A 19,678-nucleotide genomic window follows, 5' to 3' on the forward strand; every position below is an offset into this window, starting at 1 on the left:
AAGTGACATTTGCAATACTGATGAAAATTAAATTTCAAGTTTTAAGAGATCTTGTGTAATCCAAAGGTTACATTCAAGGCTGATGATAATTGATATACTGTCAGGTTTTTCAGCATGACACTAAAATATATATCGAATATATATCGAATATTTAAGCCAATCTATGGTAAAACACATTTTTTATTCAGATGAAATAACGATGTGTGCATTTTAACGTTTATTTTTATATTATACAAGAGAATAAAATATATTAAATATACAATATATTTAGTATTGTTTAATACGTAACTCGCTTTCTTGCTCTTATTCTGTTATACTTATTGTTTCCAAAAGTACCGACTGTTATCATTGGAGGAGCAGGTAGGCCATTTTCCTTGCTGTAAATAGCACATCTAAACAGATCACACGGGGACTCTCTCCATTCATAACGTAGTCCTACAACGTGTTCGTTGTCAGCACATGCAGCATACCAAACTCTTACGGAAAATGCATCATACTCAACTATCGGTGCTGGCATCCACCGAGAAGAGTTGTCGAACTTATTGCAGACAGATCTGTTGTTTGTTGAACAGCACACCTGCAAAACGTTTGCAAAAAGTGTAAGAAAGACTATAATGTTAGAAGTCGGAGTAACTTCTGTTATCAGAAAAGGTTTTATATAATATATCTTGAATCGTGCTTAACCAACAAAAATTTAGCGTACATGGTACGAGAAATTATAGAATATTGAATCTCTCTTTTTCATGTTATCATATAGAAGAACGTGTGATGTTTCAGTCATTGCTTTTGATTTAAAAAAGTTGGCGTCAGATTTGACGGATTTAAAGTTGCAACGAAGATAATTGCAACAATATAATCTATAAATATATATCATATAACCAATGCAGCAAAAACTCTAATAAGGCACTAACTCAGCTTGCTGAAATTAAACCACAAGGAGGAATACAGTCGAGAAAAATTATTTCCGGCACTTAATAATGCTAGGAGTACTTTTTACTGGATGAAGTTTGAAGTTATATAAATCTTTTTTTTTAAAATAACAGTTAAGATGATTTAATTGTTCTACCTCAAACCCTTCCATCGATCTTATATCCAAATGTGTACTTCTATTATCGTATCCAATTCGTATAGTTTTATCTCCTGCGTGAAGTGAATACCCATCTGGCTGCGGTCCTTGATATCTTATATTGGTATGCTTATTGTACGCAACAGCTAAAGCTGAAGTCAGCAGACGACTTGCAACGTCCTGTTTATATCGAGGATGTATACTGAAATATCAATACGAGATGAAAAACAAACTTTATAGAATCATTTTCATAACAGCGTAGACAAGACCATTTCTTGACGCGCTGAGGTTATCAATTGACTAAACCAGTTACCTTGTGTGTTGATTTAAATGTTAAATGCTTAAACATTTTTCTTCTCGTGCACCTGCATGTACTTTACTCTTTCATTCTGTTAAAATCCCCATTGGAAGGCCTCTGACAGACTGATATCCAATGACAGTCAATCAAGTTAACAAATAATTCAGTATTTTTATAACATAAATATTGCGGTTGTCTATACGCTGTTATGGAAATCGCAGGGGTTTCATTATCTTTCAATTTGACTGGTACTTTCCACGTTTCTAGGTGGTACTTTTCAATTTATTCCATGAATATCTTATATAAAAATTTCTACATTTAGGCGGTACTTGTCAATAGCATAGGAGGGTAAAAGTACCGGGTACCGCCTCCTAATGAATGATTCTATTTAATTAATGTACGATGGCTGGTGATAGTTTAATACACCCCTTTCAGTGGCGTAGCCAGGGTTGAAATGATGTGGATGCCTTTGCCGAGCGGAGCGAGGCGAATTTTTTTTTGGACTATTTTATGCAGAAAATTATATTTTTACAGACATTGTTCCTGTAAGCACATTTGCTCCAATAGAATCCGACACTGGTTAGATTTTTGTTTAATTTCAAAATACCGACCAATTCATATAATCATATTTCAAACATAATTTTAATGTTTTCTCGAAATTCTCGAAACTGAATGTAATTCATAATTTATTTATTTGATGTAAAAGTTTCCCACGAATCTTAATATTTGACATCTCATAAATGGCCCCATCACAGCAATCACAGCGGCACTTCTGTATTAAGGAACTGAAGTGATCCCCGTTCCTAGTGGCCGACCGTGCAAGGGCTGTATAGCCAGTCAAGGTCGTTAAAAACTTCCATTTGTTGTCTCTCCTAGCATTTCTCAAAAAACGGCCCTATCACAGCGGCCCTTCGGAATATAGGAACTGAAGTGACCCCATTAACGCGTCGCAGGGGAAATCATCGAAATACCTGGTGTCCGTCCATCCGGTTTTGTTTGCACTCTCATGTGTACAATTCTTGCCAGATTTTTATATCATCAGCAATGACAATTTCGAAAATAAGTCCTAAGCTTTGACCTTTTGAAATATAAATTATAACGGAAATCCCATTGCATTTTCTCTAAAGCTTTTATTTCTCCATTAAAAATAAAAGGAAAAGGAAAAACATTAATTTTTATTAGTTATTGCTCTTGTTCATTGGTTACATAAAATATGTGCAATGCAGGGGACCAGGAACATATATATATATATTATAATCTTGCGAAGTCTCGTGTAGTAGGCATAATGTATTTTATGGAGTGGAGTGTTGGAGTGGAGTATTGGAGTGGAGTGTTGGAGTGAGATTTTGGAGTGAGATTTTGGAGTGAAATTTTTGGAGTGAGATTTTGGAGTGATTTTTTTTTTGGTGAAAATTTAGAGTATATAGTATATTATTCTAGAAGTAGTAGAATGTTAGGGGGTTAAATGTTTTGTTTAATTTTGAACATGTATTCATTAAAAATAAAGAAAGAAAAATTACAGTGCTAAATATTGATTTAAATTTTGATAACAGATAATCATGAATAATTATTTCAATTCAATTTTTTTAAAAACAGTTTTTTATAATTTTCTTGCATAATTTCTTTTATCTGTATATTCATTTTCTTTTTTTCTTTTATAAAGTAAAAATTTTCAATATCACATATTTTAAAATTATTTTCTATATTGGTACAACCCGCAAATGATTTGCATAATATATTATTACCTGAAACCTGTGATAACCCAGTTCACACGCAAAGAAATACTGCAACCGTTTAAAGAACATTATAGTAAAATCTGCGGAAACTATATTCTTGTGAGTCAATTGATTCTAATGAATTGATAACTGTTTCTTCTAAGTTATCAATGTTCATAGTTGTGTACATCGACGTTACATCATAGGCAATAAGGATGCATTCTTTTGTGACCTCGTGTGACTCTATTTTATTAATGAAGTCTTTTGTATATTGAATGTAAAAGTTATGCCTCTTCAATAATGGTTTTAAGATTAGACCCAGTAATCTTTCAATGCGTCTCGTGGGAGAGTTACACTTATTGATGATTGGTCGGTAAGGAATGTTTATGTTTCCAACTATTTGACCAGTTCGGAATGCCTCATTAATTATTTCTAGATTAATTTTATGAACTTTTGGAAGAAGGTACATGTGTCCGTGTTTTGATTCATTATTATTCCTCAAGAAATTATAAGTTTGTGAATCTATTTCTTTTTTCCTATATAGATTTTCAACAATATCTTTTATAGATTTGACAACAACGTTAGTCGTTGGTTCATTTATTTTCAACTTTTATTAAATGCGGTTCCTTCAACCAACATACGTAATGAATCTCAAGACTTATATATTTTATTGAGACCATAATTATTATATGCCTTATAACTACAACTAAATAGTTTTATAAATATTGAAATTTTACCAATCTCTCTTGTTAATATGTATCCACATATTGGAGATTTATCATATATATATATATGATATTATATTACTATTGATGTATCTATACCAGTGCCTGTATCAAAAATTACCATATTACCTATGTCTTATATTTATATTTATAGCTCAGCCTGCTACGAAGGTTTAACCACACACCCCAGGTGTAACAATATTTTCTCAATGTAAATCCAGGAAATAACACTGTAATTGCAGTTCATCTTTTATTATTGTGTTCTATTGATACCGAAATGATAGCTAGGTAATACCAATTAATAACTTATTTTTTCATAAATCCAAATTTCATCTACATTAAAATTCAGAAAATGAAAATACTTTCATCATTGTTGAAAACATTTAAACATTCTTTTTTATTTAAACAGAAGCTCAAGTCAATTAATTTGTAAATCATTTAAAAAACTAAAAACAACAGTGTAAAAACAATAAATATGATACTTTTAAACATGATAATGTGAAGATTTTTTGTTCATTTCACAAAATAATATAATATAATAAAGAATGGAAATGGGGACTAAACCTAATACACGAGCATGTAAAATTCTCCTAATGAGGATGCTGCCAGATTCTTAAGAGATTGGGAAATCACAATGCTAAATAATTATATAACTCTTAGTTATGCATCAGTAGATCAGGAGAATTTGAAATTGTTTATAAAGGACTGTTGATATGAGGTCGTTCACATTATTATTCGAAACATTATTATTCGAATACTTCACTGCATGCATTTTTTTATTTCTATTTCAGTATGGTTTGTTTTTAAATTATTCACTACAAACTTTTTCATCAAATTTCACTCCAAAATCTCACTCCAAAAATTTCACTCCAAAATCTCACTCCAAAAGTTCACTCCAACACTCCACTCCAATACTCCACTCCAACACTCCACTCCATACAATACATTATGCCCGTGTAGTACGGGATTTCAATAATTTTATACTGAAAAGCGTACGAGATTCAATTCCCGTTAGATATACTGTTCCCAGAGGGGACAAAGGAACTTTGTTCTTTTGTTGAAAATAAAATTAATATGTGGACCTAGATAGAAACTGTAATTTACTGATAAGCCTAGGAATGATCACACTCTATTACAGATTAGTTTTTTTTTCACGTCGTCTTTCATGTCACAGGAAACGATATCAGGATATGGTGGTTTAGTTGTCAGTTATGTTGTTAGTCAGTTGTAGAAGCCATCGCTCCGCTAGGCTCAATTTCAGATGAAACATGGATGTTATCCTCATATCCTAACCCTTGTTACATACGGATACCTCCAAGTTTAACTGTTGCGAACATATCTTTATTTATATTTTTATTCCTGTCAAAATGATGTGGATGCTTGAGCATCTGAGCATACATGCAAGCTACGCCACTGCCTTTATACAATAACTTAAAGGCCCTGTATAAAAGACGTTAGACATGAATATCTTTCATTAGTTCCTGTTCCTAAGAGATACTAGACGTATAATGTAATGAAATTTCCTCTTTTCCCCTTATATGCGTTTTAGTTGTCGAGTATACCATACTTATAGAATAAAGAATAATATACAAATGGTCAGATTGCGCTTTAGAGAAATAATGAAGATTAAAAAAGAAACTCGCCAAATTAAATCTTAATGTTAATACCTTCCATATGGGGATGAAAAATCTGGTAGATCCATAGCAACGGCCATAAAAACATTACTCATATAATAGTTAGGGACATATCCCATGTCTGCTGTTTGGTGCCATCTTATATCAGGGAATCCAGTTGAAATGTCGTATTTTGATCGATCTCTGTTTGGTGCTAGCTTAAAAGTAATTATAAGGTTATAAATGCGATTATTGATATGCGAATGCAAAAAACAAATAATAAGAACAGCAGACATTTGTTAAACTATGAATGACATATGTTCGTAAAACAGCAGACATTTGTTAAGCTATGAATAACGTATATTCTTAAAACAGCATATATTTGTTAAGCTATGAATGACGTATGTTCGTCAAACAGCAGACATTTGTAAACCTATGAATGACGTATGTTCGTAAAACAGCAGACATTTGTTAAGCTATGAATAACGTATATTCTTAAAACAGCTGACATTTGTTAAGCTCTGAATGACGTATATTCGTCAAACAGCAGACATTTGTAAACCTATGACGTATGTTCGTAAAACAGCAGACATTTGTTAAGCTATGAATAACGTATGTTCGTAAATAGCAGACATTTGTTAAGCTATGAATGACGTATGTTCGTAAAACAGCAGACATTTGTTAAGCTATGAATAACGTATGTTCGTAAAACAGCAGACATTTGTTGAAGCTATCATAATTAACGTTCGTAAAACTGTATTGTTCATATTGCTATGTGTACAAAGAACGATTTTAAACTATAAAAAAAAATACTTTTCATAGTGGTATTAACTAGCTTCATGAATTTATCAGCTATTTTGTTCACAGTTTCTGAAAAAAAAGTATTATCTATATGTTACATCAAAAGTTATACCGTTAAAAATCAGACATAACTGCCAATGATGATTTTATATGGAAACATTCGAATTTTCCTGCGAACAGAAACAAAGATACACATTTGACTTTAATTTTATACCTGAACAAATCCGAAAGGAAATAGGCTATTTGTTTGACCATCAGAATTCGTGGTAAATTGTTTCCTCCAATCTGCAATCATTTCAGGAAAAGTACAGTTATATGTATCTGGACTGCCGGCGTTAGCCTCTCCTGTAAAAAAGATTGAAATGAATAGTTTAACCTATTTTAAACAAACGTATGAAAGGTGGTTTTTTTTTTTAAATACTACAGAAAACAAAATTGATACGGGGAATGTGTTAAAGAGACAACGATACGGGGAATGTGTCAAAAGGACAACGACCAATCCAAAGATCGATATTGAAGATATTTTGGGACATAATGAATGTATGTCTTTAACTCCAATTAATTTTATTATTTGTCTGAAATTTTAGACACCAAATTTCAGGACTCGTTTTTAGTAAACTTTGCGGCTTTAACTTTATAATTTTCATTTGCTTTCAAAAGGCTTTCGAATCATGGTGACCTTCAATCAACATATACTATATAAATAAAAAATAAGAATTGGTGTGTATCATATTTATGCGTAAATATAAAACATAAGAAAATGGTGCATGATAACAATAACTAGAGGCTCTAAAGAGCCTGTGTCGCTCACCTTGGTCTATGTGCATATTAAACAAAGGACACAAATGGATTCATGACAAAATTGTATTTTGGTGATGGTGATGTGTTTGAAGTTCTTACTTTACTGAACATTCTTGCTTCTTACAATTATATCTATAATGAACTTTGCCCATTAGTAACAGAGAAAAATATTTGGTAAAAATTTACATAAATTTACCAAATTAATGAAAATTGTTAAAAATTGACTATAAAGGGCAATAACTCCTTAAGGGATCAATTGACCATTTAGGTCATGTGGACTTATTTGTAGATCTTACTTTGATGAACATTATCGCTGTTTACAGTTTATCGCTATCTATAATAGTATTCAAGATAATAACCAAAAACAGCAAAATTTCTTTAAAAATTACCAATTGGAGGGCAGCAACCCAACAACCGGTTGTCCAATTCATTTGAATATTTCAGGGCAGATATATATTGACTTGATTGACAATTTAACTCCTTGTCAGATTTCCTCTAAATGATTTGGTTTCAGAGTTGTAAGCAAAAAACTACATTTTACCCGTTCTATTTTTAGCCGTGGTGGCCATCTTGGTTGGATGGCCAGGTCATCGGACACATTTTTCAAACAAGGTACCTCAAAGATGATTGTGGCCAAGTTTGAATTAATTTGGCCCAGTAGTTTCAGAGGAGAAGATTTTTGTAAAAGATAACTAAGATTTACGAAAAATGGTTAAAAATTGACTATAAAGGGCAATAACTCCTAAAGGGGTCAACTGACCATTTCGGTCATGTTGACTTATTTGTAAATCTTACTTTGATGAACATTATTGCTGTTTACAGTTTATCTCTATCTATAATAATATTCAAGATAATAACCAAAAACGGCAAAATTTCCTCAAAATTACCAATTCAGGGGCAGCAATCCAACAACAGGTTGACCGATTCATCTGAAAATTTCAGGTCAGATAGATCTTGACCTGATAAACATTTTTACTCCGTCAGATTTCCTCTAAATGTATTGGTTTTTGAGTTATAAACCAAAAACTGCATTTTACCCCTATGTTCTATTTTTAGCCGTGGTGGCCATCTTGGTTGGTTGACCGGGTCACGCCACACATTTTTTAAACTAGATACCCCAAAGATGATTGTGGCCAACTTTGGATTAATTTGGCCCATTAGTTTCAGAGGAGAAGAGTTTTGTAAAAGATTACTTAGATTTATGAAAAATGGTTAAAAATTGACTATAAAGGGCAATAACTCCTTAAGGGGTCAACTGACCATTTCGGTCATGTTGACTTATTTGTAAATCTAACTTTGTTGAACATTATTGCTGTTTACAGTTTATCTCTATCTATAATAATATTCAAGATAATAACCAAAAACGGCAAAATTTCCTCAAAATTACCAATTCAGGGGCAGCAACCCAACAACAGGTTGACCGATTCATCTGAAAATTTCAGGGCAGATAGATCTTGACCTGATAAACATTTTTACCCCACATCAGATTTCCTCTAAATGCTTTGGTTTTTGAGTTATAAGCCAAAAACTGCATTTTACCCCTATGTTCTATTTTTAGCCGTGGCGGCCATCTTGGTTGGTTGACCGGGTCACGCCACACATTTTTTAAACTAGATACCCCAAAGATGATTGTGGCCAAGTTTGGATTAATTTGGCCCAGTAGTTTCAGAGGAGAAGATTTTTGTAAAAGATTACTTAGATTTATGAAAAATGGTTAAAAATTGACTATAAAGGGCAATAACTCCTAAAGGGGTCAACTGACCATTTCGGTCATGTTGACTTACTTGTAAATCTAACTTTGCCGAACATTATTGCTGTTTACAGTTTATCTCTATCTGTAATAATATTCAAGATAATAACCAAAAACAGCAAAATTTCCTCAAAATGACCAATTCAGGGGCAGCAACCCAACAACGGGTTGACCGATTCATCTGAAAATTTCAGGGCAGATAGATCTTGACCTGATAAACATATTTACCCCATGTCAGATTTCCTCTAAATGCTTTGGTTTTTGAGTTATAAGCCAAAAACTGCATTTTACCCCTATGTTCTATTTTTAGCCATGGCGGCCATCTTGGTTGGTTGACCGGGTCACGCCACACATTTTTTAAACTAGATACCCCAATGATGATTGTGGCCAAGTTTGGTTCAATTTGGCCCAGTAGTTTCAGAGGAGAAGATTTTTGTAAAAGTTAACGACGACGGACGACGACGGACGACGGACGACGACGGACGACGCCGGACGCCAAGTGATGAGAAAAGCTCACTTGGCCCTTCGGGCCAGGTGAGCTAAAAAAAAAAAAGACCCATTATTATAAATCAAAGCTTTAAAATATGTCTTTTTTATGGCATTACTTACTTTGAAGCGCATGTTTTCGAAAATATAACATGGTACGGTTTAACGGTGATTTTCCAGATTCTCCTTTAGTACAGGTCAATGCAGTAAATCGTGTAATTTACAGCCGATTTCATAGAGTTTGTATCTAAAGGTAATATCTTTGGTTAGCTTGCTTGCTAACTGAACCGTGAAATCATTATTAGGTTAGGTAAACTACCCTCCATTAAGAGTACAGAAGTCCAACAGATAACCAGTCTGTCTGTCTGTAGGACTAAGCTACTTCAAACGGAGGGTAGTATACCTAACCTAGTAATGATTTCACGCTTCAGCTAGCAAGCAAGCTAACCAAAGATATTACCTTTAGATACACATTCTATGGAATCGGCTGTAAGACTACGAGGAAGTAAGAATGTATTTTTAAAAAATCTAAGAATTTAGTTTACCTTGATACCAAACAACACCATATATGGTCAATCTTGTAAATGGCGCCATCATTGCATTCCAAAGAGATGAATGTGTTAGAGTAAGGCTACAATTATTAACGTATTATAATACATGTAATCGTAGCTATTTTAAAACAGTCCAAATCCTCCCAAGCAAATATTAAATGAATCTATAATGACCATATGATATTTTAATTTTATCAGCCACTATGTAAAAATCAGATAAGCACATGGAGCATAGAATTTAAAGTGAAGAGAAACAAGTTATTATATACGTTCATTGAATAGTTGTCTCTTATAGAAAAGAAAAATACCATTTCTATGAATAAAGATGAATAGTATGATATAGTATGTAAACCCAGTTTTAGGCTGTTTACATTTTTTCTGGGTGATTTTTAAGTACAGAAAAATAGGTCAAAATATTGAGTCGAACCCAATGTGTAATCGACAAACAGTTTTTTTTTTGTGTAGGGATCATAGCTATCGAAACTGAATAAAACAGAAATATATTAGACAATTTTACGATATGAATAATTATACCTAGTTGAATTCAAAATGCATGCAAACAAACACATGATGATAATGCCGACTTCAAAGTTTACTTCACAAAACATTTGTGAACATGTAAGACATGTAAGCACATTTCTTCAAATGTATACTATATATTTTGTGCGTTCTGAACTTTTAAATATTGTAAAAATATAAACAGTTCTTATATGTTTGCAATTTATAAATACTCTCCAAATTACATTTCTTTCGTAAATATAATATGCCATTCAAAGAATCTTATCTTCCAAGCCTTTGTATGTAATTTTACTATAAGCTTCCATATTTTTTTTTAATATTTTGCAGTTCAAGGACATCTACATTTTAGTTCTACAGTAGGAGCAGTAAATGCAAATGTCAAGTTTTTTCACACTTAGGGAGCTTCCGATTTCATTTTCCTCGGAGTACAGTATTTTTGTGATTTTACTTTACACTATTACACGATAGAACAATTTTTAATGATTTTTTTTCTTTGACGGTATTGATATAGTTATATTTCTTACTTTTCTTGTTTTCCTTCCTTTATACCGCACTTAGCTAAGGCATTAGCCGATGACCACAGTTCAATAGCTGTACCACCCCATGCTGATGTAATAAGACCAATAGGATATCCTCTGTTCTGGTAAAGAAGCTTGCCATACAACCAGCAAACGGCAGAGAAATAAGTCCATGGTTTATGTCCTACGGTATCTGGAGTATTTTTTAAATCTTTGATTAGAGACTAAATTGATGTACATTTGTTGAATGTTCAATATTGAATAAGAAATGCAAGTCGTCAAATGTTTTGCAGGAATAAAAAGTGTCCAATCTAATTAAAATATTGATCTCTGATTACGTTCTGCTACACATGAGCTAATTAAAAGGCTATCTCATTGGTCTTATGATGTTTTGTATTGATGTATGAAATCAATACTAGGGTTATAGCTTTGAACCTAATTTAAAAAGGAAAATCAATCTATTTGAGCAATTTAACTAACGGTTTTAGAAAACAAGGGTGTTTTTTTCCTTTATTAACAATGGCATTATTTTACAATTGAACTGATCATAGAATTGTGTTTATTATAATATACATTCTCAAAAATCACCGCAAATACCTTGGCTCGGAATCGACCATGGCTCTGCAACTCCTTTTAGATCTGTGAGTGGTGTATCAGATGTTTCTTGAGAGGCTGTAAAAACCCTGATATGCGAGTAGTTCTTTGCTTCCTGCATTTCAGCTTGTGCATCATTGGCCTGAATTTTTTAAACACATATTGAACATATCATATTTATGAATTTCTATCTTCATTTGTGTTTTGAAAGAATTATATAGTATTGACCTATACTAGTACAGAATGTACAATATAATAAAAGATATATAAAAAAAATATGTTATACATCAAAGAGAGAAGCAACCAAACAGCAAAACAAAAACAAAAAACAATTCCATCAAACCACAATCCTAAATAATTACTATAGACAGGTGTCTATTATTCAATAGTGTCTCATAAGCCTATTTAGGCGGGGTATTTGTCTTATTTTATTTGTGCAATGTATATTATATAACTGTATAAAAATCTGTAGACAAGTATGTGACACTTTAATAAAATAAATTATTATTATTATTATATGTATATGATTGGAAATCAGAAAAACAAGACCAGTAATTCAGATCGATGTACAAATAAACGCAAGTTAAGCACTAGAGTAGTACATACCATATCAAGTGTGAAGACCATATTGCTTTGACCGGAACATATCCAGATGTCACCAAACAAGACATTTTTTAACATAATGCTTTTATTTTGTGACTTTGCCGTAATGGTGTAGGTAGAGTTAGTGTCCTTTATAGGTGGTAACTTAACACTCCATGTATTTAGTTCTGTTACAGTAGTGGTAACGGCTTCATGATCGAATCCAGTAACAACTACATCACTACCAACTTGTTCACCATATCCCCATACAATGGCAGCCTGTGGAGCTTTCTGTAGAACCATATTATCTCCATAGTATGCAGCAAATGAGAATGTAAAGATTCCAACTAAAGTACAAAAAAAATCTTCACCAAAAATAACTAGAGGCTCCAATAACCTGAATAGTTCACATGTGTCTCTCTAAGGAATTTAAAGAACCAAAATTTCCAAGAAGATGTGCATCATATGACTTTTATGACGATCTTGGTTTCAATAACTACTGCAAAATGTCAATAGCTATTTAGTGTCTCCTGACAGAAAATCGTTAAAATGTATACATTATCATTTGATTTACCATATACAGTATGTGTAAAGTGAATTTTAAAAAAACGGTAATGATCTTAAAACTTATCCGAAAGGTTCCAAATTTACAGTGTGTTGTTTCCGTTTCTAAAGCATTGATTTGAGACGAAGAAATTTATTTTTTTTGCATTTTATGAGATTTCAAAAAACACTTTTTTTACCAAAAATTAAAAAAAAACCAATATTTCAACCCATTAGTTACAACATGAACTTAACTTGATTAGCATATTGGATAATTTTAAACAAATTTGAAAATTCATTTAGTACTTATTAGTGTCGAATTATTATCCAACTTTCCTATGATCGTTTACACAGAATTTAGTAACTTTTTGACAGATTTTGATTTTCATTACCATATGTGCATACATTGCAAATGAAAGCTTTTTAAAACAGTGTATCGCATATTGTTTTATATTAAATATTTTTTGATAAATTTTATTTCAAAGTCGAGTATTGTTTCTTTTGTTGACTAGTATATGTAGCTGTTGTATTGCGGGTCATGTTCATAAAAACAAGGGGAAAACATGTTTATAAAAATAAGGATATTTAGAGTTCAAATGAAGTGGGTGTAAGCAATTGTAAGCGACCGCATGTCCCTTTCCAAAGAGAAAACCCATACTGCGTGATCACCTAAAAAGGACCCGAAATGACAATTGTAAAAAAACATCAAACGAGGTAAGCTAACGATCTATGTACAAATTAATAAACAAAAAACAAATGTAATATACAGCATGCAACAAACGACAACAACTGAGTGAATTACAGAGGTCTGACTTGGGACAGGCACATACAAAATGTGGCGGGTTAAAAAAAATTGATGGCGACAACCCTCCCCTAAATTTGGACAGTAGTGTAACAATACATCATAAAAAAACTATAACAAGAATGTGTCCCTAGTACTCGGATGCCCCATCCGCATTATCATTTTCTATGTTCAGTGGACCGTGAAAATGGGGTAAAAACTCTTATTTGGCATTAAAAATTGGAAAGATCATATCATAAGGAACATGTATACTAAGTTTCAAGTTGATTGGACTTCAACTTCATCAAAAACTACCTTGACCAAAAACTTTTACCTGAAGCGGGACAGACGGACGAACGAACGAACAAACAGACGCACAGACCAGAAAACATAATGCCCATTATCGGGGCATAAAAATAGGCTGATAAGGGATATTTGAACTCATCAAATTAATACATAGAAGAAAGACATCTGATAAACAAACAAAAACAACAAAAGAAACATACCGGACATGGCAGGAAACTAAAGAACATCCTCCACAACAAAAAAGACACCAAGGACAGACCTGAGTGTAATTTTAAAATAAAATTAATACAATTGACTGAGAAATCATAGATTAAACAAACAATCAAAAACGGGATTTTTTAATGATGGATTTGATACAAAAAAAAGATTGCGGACACGAATTTTGTCACACTTATTTACTCTGTGACAACATTGTCTATATCGGGGAAAAAAGGGGGAACTAAAAAAATATATATCAACGTGAAATATAAATATTTCATGACTGAACAATATGTTTTCTTCTTAAGCTTTGTGTGTGAAAATTAAAACCTCACCGTCTTTTCTCCTTGTGCTTCTCATACAACTGGACACAATTGCACAGCAAAATATGATCAACGAAATTTTAAGAAGAATTCGCATCTTTGTCGTGTGACATCAGCTACACACATAGATTTGAGTTTATCTGTTTATCATGATAGATATATTTAAGTGTGGTTAATCGACCTTGTATCGGTGATTATGTTACTATTTTTAAATTGAAAACTATTCACTTTTGAGTTATTAATTGAATATACTGATTTTAGTTTATGTTGTTTATTGTAATTTTCTGTTCAGTCGAAACTGAAGTAAAATTTAAAATACATATTGTAAATAAATAAATTTGCAAAGTAACACCTTTACTTACTTTAAATTATGCTCGTCCTGTTGTAGAATGTTCCTAAATTGCAATTGAAAAAAAACTTTACAGCGTCAACATCTACAAATTTTACATTATTTTAAGGAATAGGCACATTTCGTATTTAATCTTGATATGATATGCATGCCAGTGTATTCTAAAATAGGCAGAGTGCCAATATCAATAATTATTTGTTTTTGATAAATTTTCGTTAACATTTGGAACATCGCTTCGTTCTTTTTCCTTACAGAAGTATCCTTTTTTATGTTAAGGATATTAATAATATTGAGAAATAAATATAGATATTCAAACAGTTACTAATTTCTGGATATCTGAAACTTAGTGAAAATTTGTCGTTTACATATTTAGATCATATCTTTTGAAACTGTCGTTTGAACGCATCTGTATTATCCGGATTCTACTTGAATGTTGGTTCTGTTTTGTTAAAGATCAAATCTTCCAAAATTGAATTGGGTTTTGAATTTCAACAATGAGCAAAACCCATACCGCATCTGCTTTATTTATGTGCCAAAAAAATAAATGTAAACAAATATGATATACAACAACACATAAAAACCATTGAGTTTCATGCTCTTGATTAGGGATAAACACATACAGCATGTGGCGTGTTAAACATGTTTGTCGGCAACAAACCCTCCCCTAAAATATTTGACTACATTTAAACAGTATACTTTTTTCCTGTGATATTTGTTTCCATTTAACGTTATACATGTAGATGTTATTAGTTGAGTTCCATACATTGACATGACCGTTATATATGTAAATGTTAGTCGAGTTCCTAAATTGACATATTTGAAAGTGGTTCAAAATCATTCATTAATTGATTATTTATGTCTGTCTATATGTTGTGCGGTAATACACAATTGCCCGTGGTTGGCTTTTCTGTTTTGGTGACTTTTAAACCCTTTATGTGATTATACGAAATCATGAACTATGGAACGCCATAGCTGTCTTATGTGTCTGTTTTCATCATAATAAGGTGGGTTTTTATTATACGAAGGTGCTTTTCTATTATACGAAGGTGTTTTTTTATTATACGAAGAAAACCATAGAAAACCACCTTCGTATAATAGAAAACCACCATCGTATAATAGAAAACCACCATCGTATATTATAGAAAACCACCTTTGTATAATAGAAAAACACCTTCGTATAATAGAAAACCACCATCGTATAATAGAAAACAACCTCCGTATAATAGAAAACCTCCTTCGTATAATAGAAAACCACCTTCGTATAATAAACTAGAGGCTCTAAAGAGCCTGTGTCGCTCACCTTGGTCTATGTGAATACTAAACAAAGGACACAGATGGATTCAAGACAAAATTGTGGTTTGGTGATGGTGATGTGTTTGTAGATCTTACTTTACTGAACATTCTTGCTGCTTACAATTATCTCTATCTATACTGAACTTGACCCAGTAGTTACAGTGGAAAATGTTAGTAAAATTTTACAAATTTTGTGAAAATTGTTAAAAAAAAATGACTATATAAAGGGCAATAACTCCTTAGGGGTCAATTGACCATTTTGGTCATGTTGACTTCTTTTTAGGTCTTACTTTGCTGTACATTATTGCTGTTTACAGTTTATCTCTATCTATAATAATATTCAAGATAATAACCAAAAACAGCAAAATTTCCTTAAAACTACCAATTCAGGGGCAGCAACCCAACAACAGGTTGTCCGATTCATCTGAAAATTTCAGGGCAGATAGATTTTGACAGGATGAACAATTTTCCCCATGTCAGATTTGCTCTAAATGCTTTGGTTTTTGAGTTATAAGCCAAAAACTGCATTTTACCCCTATGTTCTATTTTTAGCCATGGCGGCCATCTTGGTTGGTTGACCGGGTCACCGGACACATTTTTAAAACTAGATACCCCAATGATGATTGTGGCCATGTTTGGTTTAATTTGGCCCGGTAGTTTCAGAGGAGAAGATTTTTCTAAAAGATGACTAAGATTTACGAAAAATGGTTAAAAATTGACTATAAAGGGCAATAACTCCTAAAGGGGTCAATTGACCATTTCGGTCATGTTGACTTATTTGTAAATCTTACTTTGCTGAACATTATTGCTGTTTATAGTTTATCTTTATCTATAATAATATTCAAGATAATAACCAAAAACAGCAAAATTTCCTTAAAATTTCATATTCAGGGGCAGCAACCCAACAACGGATTGTCTGATTCATCTGAAAATTTCAGGGCAGATAGATTTTGACCTGATAAACAATTTTACCCCCTGTCAGATTTGCTCAAAATGCTTTGGTTTTTGAGTTATAAGCCAAAAACTGCATTTTACCCCTATGTTCTATTTTTAGCCATGGCGGCCATCTTGGTTGGTAGGCGGGGTCACGCCACACATTTATTAAACTAGATACCCCAATGATGATTGTGGCCAAGTTTGGTTTAATTTGGCCCAGCAGTTTCAGAGGAGAAGATTTTTGTAAAAGTTAACGACGACGGACGACGACGGACGCCGGACGCAAAGTGATGGGAAAAGCTCACTTGGCCCTTCGGGCCAGGTGAGCTAAAAACCACCTTCGTATAATAGAAAAGCACCTTCGTATAATAAAAACCCACCTTATTATAATAAAAAAGACACATAAGACAGCTATGGCGTTCCATAATGAACTGTATATTCGCTTTTGTCAGCCATAGTTGTCTCTCACGAGCATTTAGAACACACAACTTCAAAAGTGCTGTCTCTGAGTTGTTTTTCTTAATTAAAGTTTACCATAAAAGCTCATACATAACAAAATGAATAGCCAATGCCAAGTACTCGAATAGATTTCATTCTTATTAGACATTTGGATTGACAATCACATTCTTCAGTCCGAAATACAATTTCATCAGTAAAATCGCATAATTGTATTAAATTATTTCTTTGTGTCAGACACTATTAGACTGATAGCGTAGCAACATACAAGTATGTCACCTTTTCAAATTGTTAACAGTCAACTTATCAGGACCGAGTAGGTTGTACTGTATCATGAGAGTTAAAAAAAAAGACACTGACATTGGTTATTTTTGGAGGGGATTTATATTTATTTTAATGACTGAGTCGCTAGATTTTAATCCTTATGATTCTATGTATAGTCTGGTTCTATATTCACTGATAAGAAAGTCGGCTTTCTACCTGTAAAGAGGAAGATTTTCGTTTCATCTTTTCAAAGATACAAGAATTATAAAAGAGGGACGAAAGATACCAAAGGGACAGTCAAACTCATAAATCTAAAACAAACTGACAACGCCATGGCTAAAAATGAAAAAGACAAACAGAAAAACAATAGTACACATGACACAACATAGAAAACTAAAGAATAAACAACACGAACCCCACCAAAAACTAGGGGTGATCTCAGGTGCTCCGGAAGGGTAAGCAGATCCTGCTCCACATGTGGCACCCGTCGTGTTGCTTATGTGATTACAAATCCGGTAAATAGTCTAATTCGGTAGGTCACATTCATGAAAGGGAAGGGGATTGTAGTTACGACGTAAGGAACATATCCGATATCATTTGTGAAACGGTTATTCCATAACGGTCAACCAACTCGTGATGGCGTCCGTAAAATTTACGAAGGGATGATTTCAACTTCACCATTTGGAACTTTTGGTTTAATAGCTTCCTTGTGAGCAGTAACCCTCTATCAAGAAAATCATGATAGGAAATGCAAGCACGGGAATATCGTATCAATTGGGAGATATATACCCCGTATGCAGGTGCTGCTGGAATGTTGCTACTTAGAAATGGAAAGTTTACAATTGGAAAGCTGAAATCATCTCTTTTGTCGTAAAGTTTTGTTTTCAACCGACCCTCATTGTCAATTTCTAGATGTAAGTCAAGATATGAAGCCGACACAACTGTATCTGTAGTATCCGTTATCTACAATTCGATGGGATAGATGCGTTCCACATAGTCACCAAATTTTGAATTGTTTAGTGAAAGAACGTCATCTATATAGCGGAAAGTAGAGTTAAAGGATATTGCTAACTTCTTATCTTTCTTCCTAAGAAGTTCCTGCATGAAGTCAGCCTCATAATAATCAACAAGTCGGCAAGTAGAGGGGCACAGTTTGTTCCCATTGGGATGCCAACAGTCTGTTGAAAAACACGTCCTCCGAACGTTACAAATATGTTGTCAATCAAGAAATCAAGCATCTTGATAATATCGGTTTCAGAGAATTTTTTGTTTGAATCAGAGTGATTCTTTACAAAGTATGATTTATCCCTCCCTAAGACCAGATACTTGTATCTACGTTGGCCATTCTTTTTTATGAAGCAAAGTAATACCAACTCTTTCAATTTGTCTTTTAGTTTGGAATGTGGAATACTTGTGTAAAGAGTAGAAAAGTCAAATGTTTTAATACTGTTACAAGATGAAAGAGAGTTAGATTGTATGTACTCTAAAAGATCTTTGGAATTTTTAAGTATCCACATCTGATTCACGCCACCTCTAGAATAGGCAGTTTCACAATAACTTTGAAGCCCGTCTTTGATTGCTGATAAAATAGATGTTAATAATTTAGAAAGAGGTTTCGTGGAGCACTTGGAAGACCCAGCAATATACCGTTGTTTGTAAGGACACTTATGTAGTTTAGGTATCCAATACAGTGATGGAAGATCCAGTTCTTCATCTTTGGTTGAAATACCAAAGGAACAAAGAACAGATCTATGATTATCCAGGATTTCCTCTTTGGTAAGTGTACGCGGTTTGATAAAAAAAAAAAAAAAGAGATCGACATCAGAAAATTCCTGTACCAAGTAAAAAATATAATCGCTTTTATCTATTTGTTTGATGAGTTTGAGCTTTTGGTTTTGTCATTTGATTAGGAACTTTCCATTTTGATTTTTCCTCGAAGTTTGGCATTTTTGTTTTTACTTTTTACAGTAGTTATAGTGATATAAATATTTTATTCGTCGTTTAAGAAATTGAAGTCAAATGGTGGCCGATGACCATCTTATAAGAAAGCTTGTTTAATATATTTATGGTAGTTGTCCGTCATTTTATATCAAATTTATGAAAATGAGGAAACCACTTCTAGAATTTTCTCCAGAAAAAACTTCCATGTGTTTCAAAATCTATATGATTGTAAACAAAGACACCGAAGTTGTTCATAGTTAGTTAAATTC

At 32.9% G+C, this 19,678-nt stretch overlaps 1 protein-coding gene across 1 annotated transcript; it reads right to left on the reverse strand.

Annotated features, from left to right (window-relative positions):
• Positions 1-204: 204 nt before the first annotated feature.
• On the reverse strand, positions 205-14,330 carry LOC143048186 (sialate O-acetylesterase-like). The gene is made up of 9 exons (XM_076221714.1): positions 14,183-14,330; positions 12,044-12,366; positions 11,441-11,579; positions 10,850-11,036; positions 9,801-9,886; positions 6,433-6,563; positions 5,472-5,635; positions 1,067-1,268; positions 205-577 (listed from the first exon to the last, which is right to left on the reverse strand). Exons 1-9 carry the CDS (start codon positions 14,265-14,267, stop codon positions 278-280), a joined length of 1,617 nt encoding a protein of 538 aa, XP_076077829.1. The 5' UTR covers positions 14,268-14,330; the 3' UTR covers positions 205-277.
• Positions 14,331-19,678: the final 5,348 nt, after the last annotated feature.

This window comes from Mytilus galloprovincialis, chromosome 10 (assembly GCF_965363235.1).
Source record: "Mytilus galloprovincialis chromosome 10, xbMytGall1.hap1.1, whole genome shotgun sequence".
NCBI lineage: Eukaryota > Metazoa > Mollusca > Bivalvia > Mytilida > Mytilidae > Mytilus > Mytilus galloprovincialis.

Excerpts from the sequence above, each read along its gene's own strand:
- LOC143048186 (XM_076221714.1), bottom strand. The coding sequence starts at position 14,267 with ATGCGAATTCTTCTTAAAATTTCGTTGATCATATTTTGCTGTGCAATT. Across the intron at positions 11,037-11,440 it reads ATGGTCGATTCCGAGCCAAG|ATACCGTAGGACATAAACCA; the intron begins GTATTTGCGGTG and ends AAAATACTCCAG. Across the intron at positions 5,636-6,432 it reads TTCCTTTCGGATTTGTTCAG|CTAGCACCAAACAGAGATCG; the intron begins GTATAAAATTAA and ends ATTACTTTTAAG.